A 22,764-nucleotide genomic window follows, 5' to 3' on the forward strand; every position below is an offset into this window, starting at 1 on the left:
CCGCTGCCACGTAGGCCAGCCCGGGCCCCAAGTGCCTGGAGGCGTGACTGAGGGGCCCGGCGGCTGCGCCTCCACTCACTGTGCTCCCGGCGAGGGATGCCCCCCAGCGTCCTCCCCAGGGCGCTGCCCACCGCGTCCAACCCCCTCCAAGCCCCTGGAGGAAGGAGGCTTGCCAATCACATCAGTCCATACTAGTCTGATCACCAGCGTGTACACACACACACACACACACACACACACACACACACACACACACACACACACCTGCCCCTGCACTGATGGGGACACACACACCCACTCAGCCACTCTCCCAGGACTCATCTTCCATTCACTGGACACAAGTCTGGACACCACCCAAGGAACACAGGCACCGAGCTAGGCCCTGGGGGTGGGAGAACAAGACAGACAGATTTGTTTGTTCTTGTGCAGTTTGCATTCCAGTGGGGGAAGCAGAAAGTGAAGTAACAAATACTAGCTGGTGATAAAGGCTAGGTAGAGAATGAAACTAGGGTGACGGGGCAGGCAGGCACAGGGGCTGCTTTGGCTCGAGGGTCTGCAAAGGTTGCTCTGAGGCTGGGTATCTGAGCCGAGACCTCAGGTTCCAGGCGGAAGGAAGAGCAAAGGCAACAGCCCTGCGGCAGAAGCAGCTTGGAGAGTATAAGAAACAACAGAAATGAAGCCAGAGTGTGTGGAGCACAGCAGGCAAGGGAGAGAGTGGAGGGCGATGGGGCCAGAGAGTGGGGTTGGCAAGGGCCAGATCATTCAAGGCCTTGGGGGGCCAGGGTCAGAAATGTGGATTTTATTCCAAGTGACATAAGAAATAATTGGGGCATTCTAGTAGGTAATAGGGAGCAAGGGTGGAAAAGGGGGACCTTTTGCAGGTGAGAGATGGAGTTGATTTGGACTAAGGTGATAGTAGTGGGGAAGGAAGAAAGTAGGCAGATCAGAGATAGACTTGATAAGGACTTACCGATTGGAAAAGGTACAGCTTGGGGGAGAAAGGACATCTAGAGTTCTGTTTGGCTGTGTGATGTTTAAGGTGCTCATTCAGCATCCATGTGGAAATAGGTGGAGTGTTTGATATAAAAGTTTGGAGTTCTGGAAAGGAGCCAGAATGGGGATACTCCCACTAGTTCTCACTCTCATGCAAAAACACATGTACAAGCTCAGCACGCACATGGCCGCAGGCTTATCTCATCTCATGCTCATACACAGACACCTCACTTGACATGTGTCACATACCCTCACCCAGCAGGGGCTGTATGCCACAGACACAAATGGGCACCTCGGCAAAGAAGGCAGCATTTGACAAGACCCTCTGAGCCAGTTCTAAAAATAATAATAGCTGGGGCAGTTTGAAAACTTGGTTCCAAATTCTTTGTTTCCTCCCTTGAAATCAAAGTGGGCTTGTGACTGCTTCAATCAGTGCACAGAGTAGCACTGTGTGACTTCTGAGGCTGGGTCACTGGGACACTAGCACCCGGAGCCCCACACCTCTAGGAAGTCTGACTACTCTGAGGCCACGGTGCTGTGAGGGAACCCAAGGTGTAGAGAGAGGCCACGTGTGGATGCTTCAGTGGGTGGTCCTAGCCTTTGAGTCATCCCAGCACTGGCTCCAGAATGAGCATTCAGATAATTCCAGCTCCCAGTGTCAAATCTTTCCAGCTGAGGCCCCGATCTTGTAGAGTAGAGACAAGATATCTCTATTGTTCCCAGTCTGGATTTCTGACCCACACATTTTATGAGTATATTTAAATGGCTGTTTTAAGGTTCAAAGTTTTGGGGTAAATTGTTATGCAGCAACTACTACCTAATGAGAAAGGGACTATTATAATTCACCCCCATGAATGATGTAACTGAGGCAAAGGGAGGTGAAGTAACTGGCTTGCATAATAAACAAATAACTAAGATAAACAGAGCTCAAGGACATCCACTAGTATATAGCTGAGCTGAGAGACAAGCCCAGTCATGGGAAAGCGGGCACTTATCCATCATGCTCTGCTACCTTTCTGGCATGGAGAGGATCCCAAGGAAGCCTCTTGGCCGTTGCCAAGGGACAGTTCCTACTTCGCCTGTGAGTGCCTGGAGTTGTCACCGGGAGACTTGCTACAGCAAGTGTTCCATTAATGTGCGATAACCTACAGAAGTTATATGGTGGGAGGGAGCATGAAGCTCTCTGCGATCTCTGTGGCGTGCATTGCGTCATGAGGATATTTGCACACTTGCTGTCATGTTCCCTCTCTCCTAGAGAACAGAGAATCCCTCTTTGTTTTCCCAGATGAGAAGGCAAAAGTTCTAATCAAGCATTTCGGTAGCATCTTCACCAATGGCTTCCCTTGAGGGTCGGCAGGGCCTAGTGACTCATTTCTAACAAACTGAATACAGCAAAAGTGATGATGTCATCTTAGAGATTAGGTTATAAAAGATGGTGACTTCCTTTTGCTCATCCTCTCCTGATCTCTCACTCATTTACTCTGATAAAGGCGCCTGCTATGTCGTGAGCTGCCCAATGGGGAGGCCCACGTGGCAAGAGGCGAGGGGGATCTCTAGGCAATAGGCAGCAAGGAATGAAGGCCCGTGAAGATATAAACCCTGCCACCAATCAAATGGTCATATAAACAAACAAAAACAACATTCGGTGATAATACAAAAGAGAAGAGGTTCATGGGGACACCAGGGCTTATAAAAGTTGGATTTTCCCTCTTCTGAGAAGTCAGGAGGGCTTCTCTGAGGAAGTGACATTTGAGCTGAGAATGAAAGGATGTCTAGATGGGCCTAGGCAACAACGGGAGGGAAAAGCAGTGAGAAATAGCAGTTGCAAGAGGGAGCCTGGCACGAATGAAAGACTGAGAGAAGGCAATTTTGTTTGAAGATCCGAGGGCAAAGGGGGATTTGGTGAGAGATGAGTCTGGAAGACAGACATAGTGGTCCCATGCAAGACCTTCTGGGTCTTTATCCTAAACACAGTGGGGAGCCAGTGAAAGGTCTTAAGCCAGGTTTCCTTCCACTGAAGCCAGAACCAGTCTGACCATAACAAGCTTTGGACTTGTAAAAACGTTTGCACGATGAATTTTTCAAAGGCGGGGTTCAGACAGATTTGGTAACCAAAGAAATACAAGGCTTATGTGGACACCAACAATTAGGATAATGAAGCCCACACACTTGGGAAACTGGGTGTTATGAAGTGAGTTGGTTCTGGGTGAGCTCTGAGTAGTCTGGGCTGATGAAAGGTGCTGGAAGCCACAGTAATGCCATCACAAAGGGTCTGATGTTTGGAAAGGTGACCTGTCCTGTGATGAATGAAACTGCAGAGCTGAGATGGGCGTCACAGCAACCATAGGACCAAAGGGAATACTCTGAAGTATTTCAGAGTCCCAGGGATAGGTGAAAGGGAAGATGAACATATGAAGGGTGTATGCTATTCACCGGGCACCCTCAGGGGCAACATCTTATTTAATTTTAATAAGCAATTACCAAAGTAAAACTGATTGTCTTCGTACTGAAGATGATGAAGCTGAAACTCAGAGAAATGATGTGGATTTTTTTCCTGCATTACACGTTGCGCCAGGCACTTGTGGTTACCTCCGTAGCGGTAACGCCCAGCTCGGGAAAACACCCGACGGTAACGCCCAGCTCGGGAAAACACCCGAGATCCTGCAAAAGTTTTTCGCTAAAGGAGCCGCAGTTTTCCGGAAAGAGCCGAAGAGCTGGGAGGCGGGACCACGAGAGTCTTTTCGAGGGACTTCGGAAATAGTCGAAAGGTTGGGAGGCGGAACCACTCGCACTGGACGGAAGTGTCGGCGTTCGATTGGCCGAAGAGAGCCGAGGATCTTCGGAGAGAGCCGAAGCATCTCCGACAACCTCCGGAGAGAGCCGAGGGGCGCCGAGGCGGAGCAATGGCGGCGTCCGGCGCTGTGGCGGCGGAGAAGCGCGAAGAACCCGCGGCGGAGGCCGATGCGCTGGCCGAGGCCCGGGAGCGGAGCCGCCGCTTCTTGAGCGGCCTGGAGCTGGTGAAGCAGGGCGCCGAGGCGCGCGTGTTCCGCGGCCGCTTCCAGGGCCGCGCGGCCGTGGTGAAGCACCGCTTCCCCAAGGGCTACCGGCACCCGGCGCTGGAGGCGCGGCTCGGCCGCCGGCGGACCGTGCAGGAGGCCCGGGCGCTGCTCCGCTGCCGCCGCGCAGGTGAGGCGGCCCAGCTCGCGGCCCGGGCGAGGCGGGTGCGGGGCTCTCTGGCGCCGCTTGCCTTCTGCGTGGACTTGGGTATTTAAGAAATGTCATCTTTTCATACCTCTCTTCATTCATTAAATCTTAAGGAGCCGCTTGGCCTTGAAGCGACGAACTTTTGTCCTGGAGCCATTGAGCCTGGTTTGGTTCCAGGCTCCGCCACTGTTGCTCCACGTGGAGCACGTTATTTAACCGCCCTCAGTCTCAGCGTTTTAACATGATCTCTTCATTACTTTTAAGAAGCAGGCGTGCTTGTCCTGGAGCCGGGCTCTGGGGGTTCAAACACCGACACCACTGTAGCCATTCAACACGTGTTTAACCTCTCTGCCTGTGTCCTCACCTGTAAAGGGACTTCACAGTTGCAGCATTAATCTCATAAGGATTTTGGGACCATTGGATGAGGGATGTACGCCATGTATTACTTTTGAGTGTGTGACTGGCACGTAGAGCTTAATAAAATTAGATTTCATTAAATCGCTAATTTTTTTTCTTTTCATTAAACCACTACTGTGCACCATCACCATAAACTTGTTCTCAGGTGAGAAACTGAGAGAGGGGAAGTAACTTGCCCAAAGTTACACAGCTAGTTAGTGACCCAGCCAGGCTCTCAGCTCATAGCCCTCTGACTCAGAAAAACTGGCTTTTCACTTTTACACTTCCTACCTTTCTTTCTTACATTGATATTTCTTAGGCACCTGTGTACAACAGAACATTGTTAGGTACTGGGAGATCTGGAGGAAATTCAGTGATCAAGCACGTGTATCTCTGCCCTTGCTTGGATTTAATGAAGTTATTTGTGTGTTTGTATTTTCTTTTGCACCCTCTCTAGGATATAAGTTTCATTAAGCAGGGACTGTGGCTGCCTTATTTCCTTCTGAACCCCACCCCCCAATATGTTCCCAGTATCTAGAAAAGTGCCCTGAGTATGACTGACATTCAGTAAAGATTCGTTAAATCTTTGGAAGTCTTGTTCTCATGCTATGGAAGCAGAAATGGAAGTGTAGAGAAGTTGATGGGATTTTTAAGTGTAGACCAAGTGTAAATGAATTAGGAGGCTTTACTAAAATTGAAAATGACGAAGTTTTATTCAAGGGTCTTAGAATTTGCAAATTGGAATCACTACCAGGTAATGCCCAGAGCTTTCCAAAAAGAGAAAAGTTGAGAGTTCTTATAGTAAAAAGTACATTTTTGAGAAGACACAGCCCTGTATTCTTAGCCTCTGGATTTGTCTGAGATGGTAGTCCTCTAGGTTAGTGATGGCCTGCATAATGAATGTCAGGCAGTCTAGATCCATGAATATTCTTTCCTAAATTCTTCAGGGGATTATCTATAGTATTTGTATATCTCTCCAGGCATTGATGCACAACTCAAAAGTTCAAGTCCCCGGGCTAACGTGAAGTAAAATCTGCTCCACTCTTCATCCCATTTGGTCTGAACCAGTTTGGTCAGCGTGACTATGCAGACTGCATTTTAAGTCAACCTAGCTGCACTGATTTCATCTTCACTCCTTCCTCACAACTAATAAGGAAGGAAACTGGGATTTGAATTTGTCCTTTCTGACTTTGAAGATGAACTATCTCTAAGCCAACACTGCTTGGCCTCCTGTTTGTGTCCTTGTCAGATAGGTAGTGCTTTACCTGGGTTGTGCTTACCCTTCTGGTGTTTTGGGCGTTTTTTTTTAGGAAATAAGTATGAACGAAGCCCAATCAATCATAAAGGGTGGAAAGTTGGAGCTTTGGCGCTACTAAACGTAGTCTTGGGGTGGTTTAAGGAGCAGTCATAAAGAGCATGAGCAGGGGAAACTTTCAGATGAGTTAAGTTGCATCATTCTACAGCATGTCTAAATCTTTTCCTGAAATAAGCAGATATACACTGTAAAAAAAATGAATTAATCTTTGAAAGTTAAGTTTACCATTAAAAAAAAGAATCTAATTCAGTAACTGGTTATATCTTGATTACAGGGATATCTGCCCCAGTTGTCTTTTTTGTGGATTATGCTTCCAACTGCTTATTCATGGAAGAAATCGAAGGCTCAGTGACTGTTCGAGATTATATCCAATCCAATATGGAGACTGGGAAAACTCCCCAAAGTCTTCTCGGCTTAGCCAAGACAGTCGGGCAGGTTTTGGCTCGAATGCACGATGAGGACCTCATTCATGGTGATCTCACCACCTCCAACATGCTCCTGAAACCCCCCCTGGAACAGCTGAACATTGTGCTCATAGACTTTGGGCTGAGTTTCATTTCAGCACTTCCAGAAGATAAGGGAGTTGACCTCTATGTGCTAGAGAAAGCCTTCCTCAGTACCCATCCCAATACCGAAAGTGTGTTTGAAGCCTTCCTGAAGAGCTACTCCACCTCCTCCAAAAAGGCCAAGCCAGTGCTCAAGAAATTAGATGAAGTGCGCCTGAGAGGAAGAAAGAGGTCCATGGTCGGGTAGAAGAATGCGTGTGACAACCACAGACAGTTAAGCCATTTACTTCAAAGTAAATTTGAAGGAATGCTAAGAGTATGGATTTGACCTAAAAAAAAAGTGTTGGGATATTTTTAAGTGCTGCCTGTGATCATGCTCGCTGAGTGTCATCATCACCTGCAGCCGACTTCTCAGGAGCTTACTATGTACATAAGCCATGTTCTAGACAGAACTGAGTACAAAATGAATCTAGGATAGGCTTCTGCCTCAGGTACATGGACATGGCATTAAAAACATTGACCCACATAATGAGAAGATTATTCTCTTCATTCCTGGGGAGACAAGAACAAAGTCTTGGTGACAGTACGTCTAAACCAGCCCTTTAACCCAGTGTTCTTTGTTGTGTTCATGACATTCCTTTTGAAAGTAGTGTAGTGGGATGCAACCAGCATTTTAAAAATGAAGTAGAATCAGACTAGGAAATAACATTCATATAGTATTGTAAATACAGTACTGTTTTATGAGACTTATTTATACATATGAATACACGGGTAGGTGAGTTTTGGTATGAAATATGTTTTTGAGGATCATGGTGAAAACAAAAGATGAAAAATACTGCTTAACTCCAATTTCTCTTTCAAAAGCTTTTATACCACATTGTTTTTATATTTGTTTTTCTGTGATTTTTATAGTTATCTTCTAGTTATGACAAATGATTGATATAAAGTTCCTTTTAGTTTATATAGGTAAAAAAGTGAATTTGTATCACAGTAAGTAGATAGAGCGAAAATGGTCACATGGCTTGAGAATGATCGAAGTTTGATAAAGCCTGACTTAAGGGAAGGTAGAGGAAACCTGAATTTAGATGCAAAGTGCCATTAATAGCTCACATTTAACCTTGCCCAGCCTCAGTTTCTTACCCCAAAGAAGGTGTGTGTGGAGGGTACAGTAAAATACCTTTCTTCCTTGTAAGCTCCAACTAGCAAGTGAATATTTTGAGTGCTTTTGTGTGCCTGGCACTGTGGTGGGCAGTGGGTACAACCATGAGCAAGATAGATACGGCACCTGCTCTCTTGGAGGGAACATTCGGGTGGGACTGAGATCGTTTCTGTTTCCTTCACCATAGCTAGCACCCTCCATGTGGCAGATACCCAGGAATGAAAGGAAATGGCCCTTCCCGGGCAGTGGTGACTAGCAGAACTAATATCATCACCTGGTTACTACATGTTAGGCATTATGCCAGGATCTAAAACAGCTCTACATTAGGTATTGTCCCCATTTTACGGATGGAGAAACGGACTCAAATTGGGGGGAACTTGTCCAAGGTGTCACAGGTAGCAAGAGGTACTTTCACTTGCCTCCAAAGCCCATATTCTTTCCACTGGTCCTTTTAAGAAATGAAATGCTGGCTATGGGACGTCTTTGTCTTTTAATGTGTATTGGCAGTATATAACATTTTCAAACATCCAAGGCTGGCAGTTTTTTTCAGTGAGTATTCACAATACAGAGCACTCATTCCCCAGCATCCTCATATGTACTATAAGGTTGTTAAGGCTTAATGTGGGGAGAATGAGTGAATCCCCACCTGAATACGTGCAGGTGTTAAGTCAGCAGATACCTAGCACTCACTGTGTGCCTGTACTGGAGATGGGAAGCACAAAGGCTGTCCTTGCTCTCCTGAGAAGCATGAAGGAGGTACCCATGACAGACAGTGATGCATGCTGTGAAGGGTGCTGAGATCCTGAGTGACCGTGGGGGGAGGGAAGAGTGGTCAGGGAAAAGCCTTTTATGAAGTGACACGGGAGCTAAGATGTGCAGGAAAACCAGGAGACAGGGCATATGTTCCAGGCAGAAGGACCTTCATGTACAAAAGCTGGTGAAGGAACATCCTGGAGGGACAGCAAGCCAGTGGGGCTGGTGTGCATAAGCAAGGAGGAGGAATAGGGAATGAGATCAGAGAGGTGGGTAAGGGCCTGTAACAAGGTTGGGCTTTATTCTGAATGCGACTCAGGGTTTTAAACAGGGAGACATGTTTTGAAAGTATTACACTGGTAGATAAAGGACTAAAGAGAGCAAGAGTGGAAGCAAGAAATTGGTGAGAAGGCTATACAGCGGGCTGGGCCAGTGGTGATGGTAGCCTGGGTGGAGGTGTGGCCAGCATGCTCTAAACCACTTGACAGCCATTGGTGTGGGTGACATGGCAGCCAGCAGCAGTGGGGAAGCAAAAAATGATCCGTGTAGGTATTGAGAGGGAGAGGGATATTGCAGACTGTATTGTCTTATCTGTGTACTCGGCCTGTGGCCCATGATGAGAAATAAGGGGTTAACAAACATTCCTAAGCAGCTGGAGATTGATTCCTTCCCTAGTTCAGTGTCTCACAAGCTCTGAGGGTCCTTTGCAACTCCAGATCTCTCAGAGTCCTCCTGGGGTTGGCTGGTGCTTTGTAGTGATGAGCCAATAGTACTAGCAGCTCTGTGTGAATTCCCACCTGAACCCTCCCAGGCAGGACTTATAACCCCCACTTTATAGATGAAACACTTAGCAATGCAAAATATTATGTCCTAATGTCACAATAGGTGGCAGAACTGGGATTCAAACCCACATTTTTAACAACAGCATTCATTTGTTGAGATGTTTTAAGTTCTTTACATGCATTAACCCATTTCACAGAGGAGGCACGTGAGACACAGAGAAATTAAATCTTGGCCAAGGTCACCCACCTAGTGAGTGGCACAGGGAAATGTGATGTGACAATGAAATGTGTCCATCCCTGAAAAAGTTATGGCCCACATCTGGAGTATTTAAAAGAGGCTTGTGGGCAGTCCATGGACCACAGAATGGATTTACCCAAGCCTGGCATAGTGAGTGCCCTGTTCAGGCATGTTCTTACTAAATTAGATGGGCTGACCACACTAGCACCAGGTGCTGGTGAGGGGCTTTGGGCACCACCTACGTTAATGAAGTATGTGGGGTGTGATCTCTGCTGTAACTAAGGAAGTAAACCCTGCCCTAGCTGGGTTTGTTCAGTGGTTAGAGCGTCGGCCTGCAGACTGAAGGGTCCCACATTCGATTTCTTCCAAGGGCATGTACCTCAGTTGCAGGCTCGATTCCTGGCCCCAATCAGGGTGTGTGTGGGAGGCAACTAATTGATGTGTCTCTCTCAGATTGATATTTCTCTGTTTCTCTCTCCCCCCCTTCCACTCTCTGAAAAGCAATGGGAAAAATATCTGCAGGGGAGTATTAAAAAAAAGAAGAAAAGAAAGTGAACCCTAATTCTGACCCTGGTTCCAATAAAATTTTATTTACATAAACAGGCAGCTGACTTGTGGGCCATGGTTTGCCAATTTGATTTAAAAAATATCTACATTAAAACATTTGTCTTGATTACCGAGTTTTCAGGTGCCTCCTAAGTTTGTGCCCTAGTAAAACCCTCATTCACCTGGTCCCTGTCCTCACCCAGCCATCACTGCTGGAACCCATGTTCTTATAAGGGCCTGCCCCACACCTCTTTTTGGGAACTGGGAATCTCTCAGGTCCGGAATTCAGGGCACTGCGACTCCAAAGCACTGAATTCCCCTTTCCCAGGCCAGAGGAGTGGCTTTCTTTTGCCACCAGAGGTCGCAAGTTACTGTCATTCCTGGTGAGAAAAAAAAAAAAGTAAACAGGAGTCTTCCCTCCGACTCCTCCCCTTCCACTTCCTCCCCTCTCTCCCTCCATCCCACCACTCCCTTTCCTCCCTCTCCCTCCTCCTCTTTGCCTCTTTTCTTCCCACCTCCCTCTTGAACTTGTTCATTTATTCACTCAACGCCTTAGCTGAGCATCCACATGTGGTGGGCGCCGTGCTAATCACTCAGAATGTAATGAGCAAGACAGATGTGGGGGTGCCTACTTCCCTCCTGTTCAAATCTGTCATCCATCCTCGCACTTCACTCATTCATTCACCAGGTATTTATTGAGCACCTTGGCTGTGTCTGCCTCTGAAGGAGACACAGTGATAAGAAAATCCAGCTACCAGCGGGAGTCCCCTCGCCTCTCCCTGTACTGCTGCAAGCAGTGGTTGCCCCACTGCTCGGCTTTTGCCCTAGCCCCCTTACATTCTTCCTCACTCAGCAGCCAAAGGCCCCTTTTAGAGCCAGATTATTCCACCTCTCTATTGAGAAGTTTGATGACTTCCCACCCCATGTCTCCTTGCTTACCATCGGCATGGCTTGGGACCCCCTTGCTGCACCTCCCTGAGCCTCAGTGTCCTCATCTGCAAAGTGGGCTCACAACGGTGCCTATGTCATGGAGCTGCTGTGAGCACTGTCATTGGTCAGAATCCCCAGGAAACACTCTGAGATGCAGTTGCGCATATAGGAGCTTTACTAAGGCATGCCCTTGGAGTTAACCTCTGCAGAGGGAAAGGAAGGTGGCGGGGAAGGGCAGAGGGAGAAGTGGGACTGAGAGGCAGCCCTGATCACAGCCTTAGCTGACTCTACAGGGAGTTTTGCAGCTATAATGGCCTGCAGAGTTGTCCCAAGTTGAACCGAAATGACTGGGCCTTCATAATCCCACGTTACCCAGTCGTTGGTGGGCCACCCCTGGGAGGGCATGCACTTGGATACAATGCCATTCTCCTACCTATGACTTGACCCCTGAAGGATAATAGCTGGAAGCTGCCTGCTGACCACTCCTGCATCTGAGGCAATCGGTTCTTCTTTCCATGCCCACTGCGAGTATCAATGAAATAATGCATGTGGAGTGCTGCCACAGGGCCTGGCACATGGTAACAACTAGCTATTGTTATATAATTTATGTTGCTACTATTTCTAGAGACCAACAAACAGGCAATTTTAATACAGCATTATATGCTCCACACATAAGCCAAGGGTACACAGATGCACTTTTCCACATAGCCAAGCGCCAGCCCCAGTGTATTCTGAATCAAAAGGTTGGGTTGTGCTGAGAATTTGCATTTCTAACAAGTTCCCAGGTAGTGCTGAGGCTACTGTGCTGTGTACCACTGCCCTAAAGGAAATCACAGTATTTCATGAGAACAGGAAATGAATGCTGGGAGGGCAGAAACAGTAGTTATTTACTATAACCATTTTACAGAAGAGGAAGCAGGGGCTCAGAGGAGCTGAGCAATTTGCCCAGAGTTGTCATCCTGTAAATAGTAGAGATTGTGCAAGCCCCACCTGTACGCATTCCTTTTGGACAGAGCCTTGACTTGCTCAAGTATTTATCAGTGAAGATGGCTTTATCTCAGGGAATCTCAGGTTGTTCCTTGCCATAGGGGTGGGTATATGACCTTTATCTGGCCAATAACACACAAGAGGGAATCTGCATAGTTGCTTCTGGGGAAGATTTTGTTTCTTGTAGAAGGTGAAAGGGGGGGTGAGAATTCTCTCCATGCCCAGACTCCAACACATGCCAGCCAACAATTTCTGCCTTCAGTGATGATAATTGGAGGTTCTGCAGCCATCTTGAGACCATGAGGCCGCTCCTGAAGGTAAAGAGTCAGTGAGCAGAGGACTATGGAGTAGAGAGATGGGCAGAGTGTGACTCTCTCCTTAGTGACATCAGACCTCAAACCTCTTTTCCTTGACTTACTGTGTGCATAAGCAAACATCTTTAGTGCTGATGCTGCTTTAGCCAGGTTCTCTATCATTTGAAGCCAAAACAGTTCCTAACCAAAAGATACAGATTCTACTCTCCCAAAGCCGTATTTGTTCCATGGCATCTGTGCCTTTCTGGGTCAGGTTAGGGCATATTGGGCAGCAGAGGCTTCTATTTAGGTCAAAGTAAAGGAGCAGTGACAGGCTGACTCCAGCACCTTCTCTCCAGAAACCAAGAACACTGGACTTATATTCAGCCTATTCAAGCCTTGGGCGATCTCTGCCACCAACTTCCTCTTTGAGTTTGGGAAAAATCCCAGACTTCTCTGTGCCTTAGTTTCCCCCTCTGTAAAATGAAGGGCTTGATCTGGATCAGAGAGATTGCCATACCTGTAGATATTTTCGTTGGGTCCATATAGTGTTTGGTTTTTGCTTGCTGGAGTTAAACAATTTTTAAATTTCATATAAAAATCCAGATATCTGACTTCTCTGAATACATTGTCAGGAGATCTGGTCACACTAGGCACTGTTCCAACACCTCTCCTTTTAGAGGAGGGCTTGTGCTCACCACTTTACCCTAATCCCCACTTTTCTGTATTGCTCCTGGACTCTGAGGCCAACTGCCAGTCAACATTTATCATCAACCTTTTCCTGCTATTCTCATAGAGTTAAGAGGAAAGTGAAGTATTTCTTGCTCCCAGACCCCTTCACCCTCATGCTACTGGTCCCTGCAAGCATTTGAATTTGCAACTCCCAGATAAGATGGTCTGTGTCTTCTCCAGGGGTTGCACAGACATCTCAAATTCAACATGGTCAAAAACAGACTCCATCCCTTGGTCTCTACTTCAGCCTTCCCATCACAGGAAATGACAGCTCTGCAAATCCAATGCTTTAGCTCCGAACCTGGGAGTCCTCACTGACTCCCCTCTCTCACCTCCACACTCCCACCCAACCCTTATAGCAGTAAATCCTGTTAGCTTTACTTTCAAAATATAATCCTGAAATTAGGAGAGTGACTACCCTTGGGAAAGGGGTAGTGGCTTGGAGCAGGCTTCTGGGGGCACCTGGGAAATAAGATCAGTTCTATTTCTTGAGCTTGGTGCTCAATAGATGGGTGGATTCAGTTGTAAAACTTCATTGAGCTGTATATACACTTATGTGTACTTTTCTGTATGTCTGTTACATTTCTGTAAAAAGCTTATGAATACAGGATTAGAACCTATCGCTATGTACCCCCTGTAGCTGAGGCCACGTGATCTTTTGCCTGAACCATCGCAGCTGTCTCCTCACTGGACACCCTGCTCTGCTTTCCACACAGCAGCCCGGGGCATCCTGTTCTATCTCAATTCAGATCATGCCATTCCTCTGTTCAAAACACTCCAGTGTTCCCAGCTCACTAAGTCAATGTATCCACCTGCCCCCAACCTACCCTTTTCTGACCCCTGCTTGTCATTCTGAGTCAGCCACACAATTCTTCCCACAGTCATGCTCCCACCTTACGGCTTTTGTACTTGCTGTTCCCTTTGCCTGTAACACTGTTCCCCACAGATCTTCACATGACTGGTTTCCTCACTTCCTTCGAGTCTCTGCCAAATACCACTTTGTCTTCCACGAGCACTCTGTGGAAAGGTAACACCCCCATCCCCAGCCCTCCCTAGCCACCTCTCCAGCTTTATCTCCGTCCCATTCACAAAAAGCTACTACCGTTTATATTTATGTGCTCAGTTGCTTCCTGTCTGCTCCATGGGCAGGGGCCCTTGTTGGCTCTACTGCTCCAGCCCTAATTTCTATAATGGTGCCTGGAAAGTAGTGGGTAGTAGTGGGTGCTCTGTGAACATTTACTGAATTGAAATTAATTTTCTCATACAAGCCCAACGTGGTTGTTGTAAAGGAAATCAAGGAGCCATGTGAGTCTTCCTCCCACTACTGCAAACACACACACACACACACACACACACACACACACACACACACACCCCTCCCCCCCCCCCCCCCCCACCTACCCTCAGTCTTCCCTGCTGGAGTTCAAAGCAGAGTCTGGTCCTGACTTGCAGCTTGGAACAAAAAACATTCAAAACCCTGGGGGTTTGGTTCTGATCAAAGGCCTCCTCGTGTTTATAAACCTTCGTTCTGTGCCCGGAATAGAGGGGGTAAGAGGATGGCCCAGAACCCAGAGCCAGTTGCTGCTCCAGGTCAGGGGAGTCCAGGGCCTGCCCCTTTCCCCAGAGTGAGGAAAGATCCTGCACGGCCAAGCTGCTTGACCACCCCCAGGGCATCTTAAGGGGTGACTTATCCCAACCCCAGCCTGAGGCCCACCTGCAGGGACTTGCTTCAAAAGCAATATTGCTGTTGGAGCTGCAGAGGCCTCCACCAAAATGTCACATGGAAAGATGCTGGCAGTGGTACAGTGAAAAGAGTGGAGTTTGGGGAGGGGGGCACTGAGAGTCCCTTCCGGGGAAGTGAAGGAGAAAACTGTTGCCAGTACTCTCCCCATGTTCTCTCCCTGCTTTATTTTTCTTCATAGCACCAAGCGCCATGTGATATGCTATATGTTTCACTCATCTCTGTTATTACAAAGCTACTAAAATGAAGCCTCAATAAGAGCAGAGGTTTTCGTCCAATTGCCAGCACCCAAAATGATGCCTGATACATAGTAGGTGCTCAATTAAATTTGTTGAATGAATGATATTTAGAATTTTGTTTGATGATCATAATAACAAAATACAATCATTTAAAGTAGGTTCAATTCAATATTTCTTGAATCTCTACTATGTTCCAGGCTTTGTTGCAGGCACTGGGAATGTGGCCAGAAACAATTTGGACTCCTTGTTCTCATGGGGTTTAATCCAGTGGGGAGCAATTGCAAATGATGACCCATGTTTTGAAGGAAATTACTCAGAACAAGTGATGTAGTGTTGAGGAAGTCTGCGTTTCATCAGATTAGGCGATCACAGAGGCCCCTCTGAGGAGGTGACCTGAGTGAGAAGGAATCAGCCATTATAATACGAAGGTGAAGAAGGCAGAGGGAGCGGTCAATGCAAAGAACTTGGCATATTCAAAAAGCAGAAAAAAGGTCACAGAGAGGGTGGCACACAGTGACTGAGAAGATGGCAAGCAGGTCAAAGAACTGGGCAGGAACTGATCATTTATGTAAGTGCCCAGCACAGTGCTTGGCACACAGCAAGTCCTTAATAACTGGGCCAATAACTACAATCCATATGTAATGCAGAGTTTACATAGATTGTTATTTGCTTGTTAAAAATGGGCTTTAGGGGTGTAGCAGTGTGTATCATTGGAATTTCAGCTCTACCATGCACTAGCTGTGGACAAACATCTTAATTTCTCTGAGCCTCAGTTTTCTTATCTGTCTAATGGGCATATCCAGTAGGGAGTGAAAATAAATGGTAGTCAAATCATCGATTGGGGAAGTTCTTTAAGAATTCCCTCCTAAAAAAAAAGAATTCCCTCCTACATTCTACTTCCTTTTCAGTGGCTAGGGGCAAGAAAGGAAGCCTGGGGGCCATGTTTTCTCCGGCAGTGTTCTAAACCATCCAGCTAGAGGATTCATGTCGTGTGGACTCTCTTTTCTCTAAGCTCTTCTGCAGGTGAGAAAAGTAATAGCTAACTATTGCTATGGAACAAATTGCCCTGGAACTTAATGACACAAAACAACTACTTATTATGCTCACAGATTATATGGGTCAGAAATTTGGACATGGTAGCACGGGGATGTCTTATCTCTGATCTACCATGTCTGGGGCCTCAGCTGGGTGGGGCTGGGGTCAGGGCTGGAATCGTCTGAAGGCTGATTCACTCATACACCAGTTGTCGTCGCTCGCCATTTGTCGGGAGCCTTGGTTTTTCTCTCTGTGTATTTTGTTTTTCCTTCTGGTTTAGTTTGAACATCAAATATGATGGCTGTTTCAAGGGTGAGAGTCCCAAGCGTGAAGGAACCAGGCAGAAGCCATCCCTTTTTATAGCTCAGCCTTGGAAATCTCTAGCATCCACCTGCCATGTTCTTTTAGTTGGCTCATCACAAGCCCCCACCCACTTTCAAGAGGTAGAGACAGAGACCCCCCCACCCCCGAGTGGGAAGACTGTTAATCACATTGTAAGTGGAGCATGTGGGATGCACATCTAGGATGGAGGAATACACTGGTGCTATCCTTGGGAAGTAGAATCCGTCCCAGGCAGAATCATAATTGTCCGTGAACACTTACTGTGTGCAGGTACTGTGCTGCACCTCGGCCTGTTAGTTCTCCCAACATCTCTGTTAGTTACATTCTATCTTCATTCCGTTTCAGATGGGAAACTGAGGCCACTGGAATTAAACCTCTTGCCTTGTGTTGCACAATAAGCAAGTGGCAGGGCCAGAATTGGAATGCAGCTTTGTCTAATGCAGAGTGCGTATTGGAAGGATTAAATGAGATCATACATGTAAAGTGCTGGAAACAGTGCCTGGCACATAGTGCAGTATATGTTCTTGCTATTATTAACAATAATAGTAGTATTACTTTTGCGCCACTGGATTGAAACCTCTGCTCTATACTAAGTATTGCACGCTTAGTCTCAGCTGGTTCCAGAAGAGAGCCAGTCCAGAGGCCCTGGCTGCAATATACCCTGGTCCAACTGTCTCCACTTGGGGAATGGACCAGAGTTTTCTATGATGTCAGCTTGTCCAAAACTCCAGGAATAATTTTCCCGTTTGGAATACCCCATCCTCCCCACTCCTAGGCCTCAAATGTCCAAAGTGCTTCCTGCAGGGCCTCTCCCTCATCCAATGTTGTCTGACGCTAGCCGAACTAAAACCTTTGATGAAACCGGTTACTGGGCTGGTTCAAGGTCAGGCCCCCAGCCTGAAAGGACATGGGAGAAAGTTTCATCACAGCCTGCAGGGTCCATTGGGAAATAACTTGCCCTGGGGGTTCCTGGAATCATGGAAGCATGAACCAGCTAGGAAGTGAGCACTGTACCCCTTTCTGAGTCTTTCTCTTGCCACCTCTTAAGCTTCCCAGATTTCAGATCTTTGACTCCAGTTTTTGGAATTTTGCTATGACCATGAGCTCTTTGCACTGAGTTACTAATATTTTTCTTGGAGTTGCTTCACATTGTAAACTTAAATAGGTTTAACTTAAAATGGGGATTTAAAAAAATAAATCATGGCTTTAATAAAATATGAAAATCATGTGCTCTAAGTCAAAAGTAACTATAAGAATAAATAAAATAAAAGTCAATTATTACTGTCCAATGTTGTCCAAAGTCTCTGCACTAAAGCCTTCTCTGGCTGTTACAATGAGAACTGACCAAGTGCTGAGGGATTAAAGGGATGCTAACACCCAACTGAGACTCTCTCCATGGTGTAGTAAAGAGTTGAAGAAAATTGACACAGGGAATAATTTTCACCCTGTGGAATTAAATGTTATTATTTAAATGCCATGTAGTACAACATAAAATAATCTGTGTTTCCTCACTGGTATACTTCTCACACTATGAGAAATATTCCACCATCTCTTTAGATCCCAACAGCTCCTCTCTCTCCTAACCTCATCAGACTATCTGTAAGACCTGCCAGCTCTACTGCCAACATATATCAAGAACTGAATCATTTATGTCTGCCACTACTACTCTGGTTTCAACCACTATCATCTCAGCCCGAGGGACCTTTTAAATGAAAAGCATATCTACTAGAATAACCATGATAGGAGCGTTTACAAAACATGGCTAACATATTTAATGGTGAAAGACTGAATGCTTTCTTCCTAAGATTGTGAACCATACAAGAATGTCCATTCTCATAAGGAAGGTGCATAGAAGCAGCAACAGGAGAGCCTAGGCTGTGCTGCTTCGGATCACTGAGAAGTCAGAGAAAAAGGGGACTTGGAGACAGGTTTGGGGATTAGCCCAGGATGAGCTGCCACTGACCATTGCTCCTCAGGTTACAAGTCTACTCAGCCATAGTGCATGAAGTTCTAGCAAGTGCAATAAGGCAAGAAAAGTAAACAAAGGGCATACAGATCAGAAAGAAAGAAAGAAAAGTGCCTTTATTGTAGATGACATGATTGTCTATGTAGAAAGTCCTAAGGATTTGACCAAAAAACAAACAAAAAACCCCCCTAGAACTAATAAATAAACTGAGCAAGGTTGTAACATGCAAGATAAACATACAAAATTCAATTTTATTTTTGTATACTGTCAGTGAACATCCAGACACTGAAAAAAATGGAATATCATTTCCATTGCTCAAAAAATGTAACATGTAAATATAACAAAACATGTATAGGAAATTTAGCCTAAAACTGCAAAACGCTGATCAAAGAAATTAAGGAAGATCTAAATAAATTGAGAGACATACTCTGCTCATGGATTAGACAAGTCAACATAATAAGGATGTGCATGCTCTCCATATTGATATACAAGTTTAATTCCTATCAAAATCCCAACAAGAATATTTGTAGATATGAACAAGATTATCCTAAAGATTTACATGAAAATCAAAGGAATATAATAACTAAAATGATTTTTTTTAAAGAATAAAATAGGAGGAACCAGTCTCCCCAATTTAAAGACTTCTTATATACTTAGCTAAGAAAAGTTAGCTATGAAAAAATCTCCTAGATTTATTAAATTTTGAGTCCCACCTGCAGTTGCCTTGGCAGGGCCAGACCATATATGGCCTTTGGGCGGGACGTTCCCCACCCCTGACTTATAGTCATCAAGACTGCATGGTGTCATTACTGGCAAGACGACAAGACCTCAGTTCTTGTCTTCTTGAAGGATTTTAAGGGACAAAGTGTAGCAAAGTAACTAAGGATGTATTAGCTGAAGCAAAAATATACTTAGGACAGTGAAACAAGAAGGAGCATAGAACCAGCAGCAGGGGACCTCAGTCTGGGCTGCTTTGGCTCTAGGAGAAGTCAGAGAGAGAGAAGAGGGCCTTGGAAACAGGTTCAGGGGATAAGCCCAAGACAAGCTGCCACTGCCCATTGCTCCCCTGGATGCAGATCTTGTGGAGTCCCTTAGGGGGAGAAGGTGGGAAGGGAATGGGGCTGGCATGCTCCCCTGGGTGAGAGGGCTCGTGCTGGGTCCTTCATCCTGAGTGTATTTATCGCTCTCTTTGCAGGTGGAACTCTTAGGGAAGGTCTCAGGGGAGAGTCTCAATAGAATATTCATCAGCTTTCCAGGTGAGCTCTTTCAGGGTTGTGGTCTCCACTGATTGCTCAGCACCAGGGCAGAGGGTCATTAGTCAATGCAGCTGGTCCTGAGGCAGCCATGGCATCACTTGTCTGGTTTTGCTGCTTTTCTGGGCCTGGAGCTGAAATAGAACTGAGGCCTAGGTGTTATCTTTAAGGAGGAAAAGGTCAGAGGGTCTAAAACCACATGACCAGAGATATGCTAGAGGAGGCTAGGTTACCCTGGGTGTGAGGTTCTTGTTTCCCCAGTTTTGCCTCTTGCTAGGCATCTGTGTCTTTCTGCCCTGGTGAGTTTCAGTACCTGGCCCATCGTCCCTGCTCTGCTCATGTCTGTCTGTCTATAACAGTATTGGTAAAGAGATAGACAATTAGATCAATGGAACACAACAGAAAATCCAGAAATAGATCTAGCACACATGCCTGACTGATTTTTGACAAAAGCAATTCAAGGGAGTAAAGAAAACTCTTTGAATAAATGATGCTTCAGCAATTGGTCAATGATAGGAAAAAAAGAAAAATAAAGAAAAAACCCCTTAACCTAAGTCTCATACCTTATGTAAAAATTAATGTATGAACTTAAATATAAACAAAATTATAAATTACCAAACACCTAGAAAAAAAATGTGAGAAAATCTTCAGGATCCAGGGCTATGCAAGGAGTTTGACACCAAAAGCATGATTAAAAAAAATGACAAATTTGATTCCACCAAAATTACAAATGTTTGCTCTATGAAGGCTGTTTAGAGGATGAAGAGACTGGGAGAAAATATTTGCAAATGAAATATCTGGCAAAGGACTGCTGTCTAGAATGTATAAAGTACTCTCAAAATGCAACAGCAGAAAACAAACAGTCCAGTTAGAAAATGGGTAATGACAGGAAGAGATAATTCGCCAAAGAAGATATGCAGATGGCAAACAGAGTCACGGAAAGATGCTAAACATCATCATCAGCCACTGGGACAATGCAAATTAAAACCACAATGCGGTATCTCTACACTCCTATCAGAAGGGCTAAAATAAAACTAGTGACAACACCAAATGCTGGCAAGGATATAGAGAAGGCAGGTCACTAATAGAAATGTACAATGGTGCACACACTTTGGAAAACAGTTTGGCAGTTTCTTAAAGAACTAGGGACGCTGCTACCATACAACCAGCAATTGTACTCCCCTGCATTTATCCAAGAGGAGAGAAAGGACTCCTCCAAGCTCCAACCTACAGGTGACTCACCCACCCTGGGAGAAAATAATAACAATACTGAGGGCGGTGGAAGTAAACACAATTCCCACCGAGGGCTTGCTCTGTGCCAAGGACGTTAAGTGCATTATCTCATTTAAGCTTCCCCACAGACTTGTCTGGTAGTGACTGTTATCATCGCACTCCCACTATCCGGAGGAGTAAACTGAGGCCCAGGGACCTCGCTCAAGCCCAGGCAGCTAGCGTGGGGCGGAGCCAGGATCTGAACCCTCGGAGGCGCTTTCGCCCTCACACCGTCATTATCTCATGTGTCTCCGGTGACTGAACAGTGGCGAGAGGAGATGAAGCCCGTGGCCCGTCACCTAATTGGAAAGTCGTGGGGCTGAAAGCCCAGCCAAGCTGCCTTGGGGACGGAGCCAGTTCCTTGCTCGTCTTGCGTAACTGCACCTAACTTTTCCCGGCGCCTTCCACCCAATTCCCGGCGGGGGTGCGGGGCAGGCACCCTCGCGCCGGTCCGAGAGGTGTGGGGGACAGGGCGGGTCCCCAAGCGCAGTCCCCGCCCGGGCCCTGCCCCCGGCTTTAAGCGGGCGCGTGGCCCAGAGGCCCGCAGTCCCGGGCTGGCCGTCGCCCCGCGGTCGCACCGATGGCGGCGCTGGCGGCCGTGGCCAAGAAGCTGTGGAGCAGCCGGCGGCTGCTGGTGCTGCTGCTCACGCCGCTGGTGCTGCTGCCGGTGGTCTTCGCCCTCCCGCCCAAGGTAACGCCCCGCCCCGCCCGCCCGCGCCCCGCTCCCCCCCGGCCGCGCCCCGGGCCCTTCCCGAGCCTCCGCGCGGGGGCTGAGATCCCGGTGCGGGCAGTTTTCGCAGACTCCCTGCACCCTCTCCTCTCTGTCCGCTGCTGTGAGCGCCCCAACCCCCGGCCCCTCTCCCAGCCGCCCCTGGAGCCCGAGTCCCCCCAGCTTTCTGATCTCACTTCTGCGGGAATGATGTCTCTGTATTGAGCTCTAACTACAGCCTGGGCGCTGTGTTGCACGGTTCACTTGATCATCGCGATGAGCACTTTATGCCGAGCTGTGTGACCTGGGGCGAGTCACTTAACCTCTCTGAAGTTAACGTCTCGGGCGGGAAACGATAGTGCCACTGCGTAGGGTTGTAGAGAATATTAAACGAGGCAAACAGTCATGCTGAGGGTAAGCATAACGATTGTTTTGATGGCAAAGACGATGGTGGTCCCCTAAGGTTCTAATGGAGCTGAAAAATTCCTATTGCCTAAGTGACTTGTAGCCACCCTGACCTTACAAAACAAGCCAAGTTTAACCAACACTTACTAGGAGCAAGGGGCAGCACTAAGTTTGCCTTACGCGGTTCATCTCACTTAATCCTTTATTTTATTAAAATATTTTTAAATTATAGTTGACATATGATATTATATTAGTTTCAGGTGCACAACCCAGTGATTAGATATTTATGTAACATTTATAAAGTGGTCACCCCAGTAAATCTGTACCCATCCTCATGCATTTGTGGTGATGCTGGTGTAAACAAGCCTATAAAAGTACAGCAGTCCTGTAAAAGTGCCAGTCCTATAAAAGTACAGCACATGCAATTATGTACAGTACATAATACTTGATAATAAACCACTATGCTACTGGTTTATGCATTTACTGTTGTCAATGTAAGAAATGTCTAATCCTGTAGAAATTTTTTAAATTGAATTTATTGGGGTGACATTGGTTTGCAAAGCCATATAGGTTTCAAGTGTACAACTCACTAAAACATCATCTACACACTGCATCGTGCGCCGATCACCCCAGCAAAGTGTCTTTCTGTTCCCATTCCACACCCCCCTTTGCCCACCTCCACCTAGTCTCTACCCTCCTTTCCCTTTGGCTATCACCACACTGCTGTCAGTGTCTATGTGTTATGTTTTTTGGTTAACCTCTTCACTCTCTCATCCAGTTCCCCCACCTCCCTCCCCTATGACAGCTGTCAGTCTGTTCCATGCATCCATGTACCTGTTTCTGTTTTGTTCATCAGTTTATTTGTTCATTAGATTCCACATATATGTGAGATCATATGGTAGTTTTCTTTCTTTGACTGGCTTATTTCACTTAGCATAATAATCTCCAGGTCCATCCACACTGTCACA

The 22,764-nt window shown here is 46.5% G+C and overlaps 2 protein-coding genes across 3 annotated transcripts in view; both read left to right on the forward strand.

Moving 5' to 3' along the window:
• Positions 1-3,896: 3,896 nt before the first annotated feature.
• On the forward strand, positions 3,897-7,424 carry TP53RK (TP53 regulating kinase). Its single transcript, XM_087818706.1, has 2 exons — positions 3,897-4,179; positions 6,183-7,424. The coding sequence occupies exons 1-2, from the start codon at positions 3,897-3,899 to the stop codon at positions 6,659-6,661; spliced, it is 762 nt and encodes a 253-aa protein (XP_087674832.1). The 3' UTR covers positions 6,662-7,424.
• A 13,838-nt stretch (positions 7,425-21,262) lies between these two features.
• Positions 21,263-22,764, forward strand: part of SLC13A3 (solute carrier family 13 member 3) — a 58,347-nt gene continuing 56,845 nt past the window's right edge. For both annotated transcript variants that reach the window (XM_087818526.1, XM_087818527.1), the window contains exon 1: positions 21,263-21,373. In XM_087818526.1, coding sequence (XP_087674652.1) covers positions 21,263-21,373 — 111 coding nt within the window. The remainder of the gene's footprint in view (positions 21,374-22,764) is intronic.

Source organism: Miniopterus natalensis, chromosome 7, assembly GCF_054644295.1.
Source record: "Miniopterus natalensis isolate mMinNat1 chromosome 7, mMinNat1.hap1, whole genome shotgun sequence".
In the NCBI taxonomy this organism is placed as follows: Eukaryota; Metazoa; Chordata; class Mammalia; order Chiroptera; family Miniopteridae; genus Miniopterus; species Miniopterus natalensis.

What these genes read in the sequence shown, in the direction of transcription:
- TP53RK (XM_087818706.1), top strand. Translation starts at nt 3,897, where the DNA reads ATGGCGGCGTCCGGCGCTGTGGCGGCGGAGAAGCGCGAAGAACCCGCG. An exon ending in GCTCCGCTGCCGCCGCGCAG is followed by an intron (nt 4,180 to 6,182) that starts GTGAGGCGGCCC and finishes TCTTGATTACAG; the next exon opens with GGATATCTGCCCCAGTTGTC.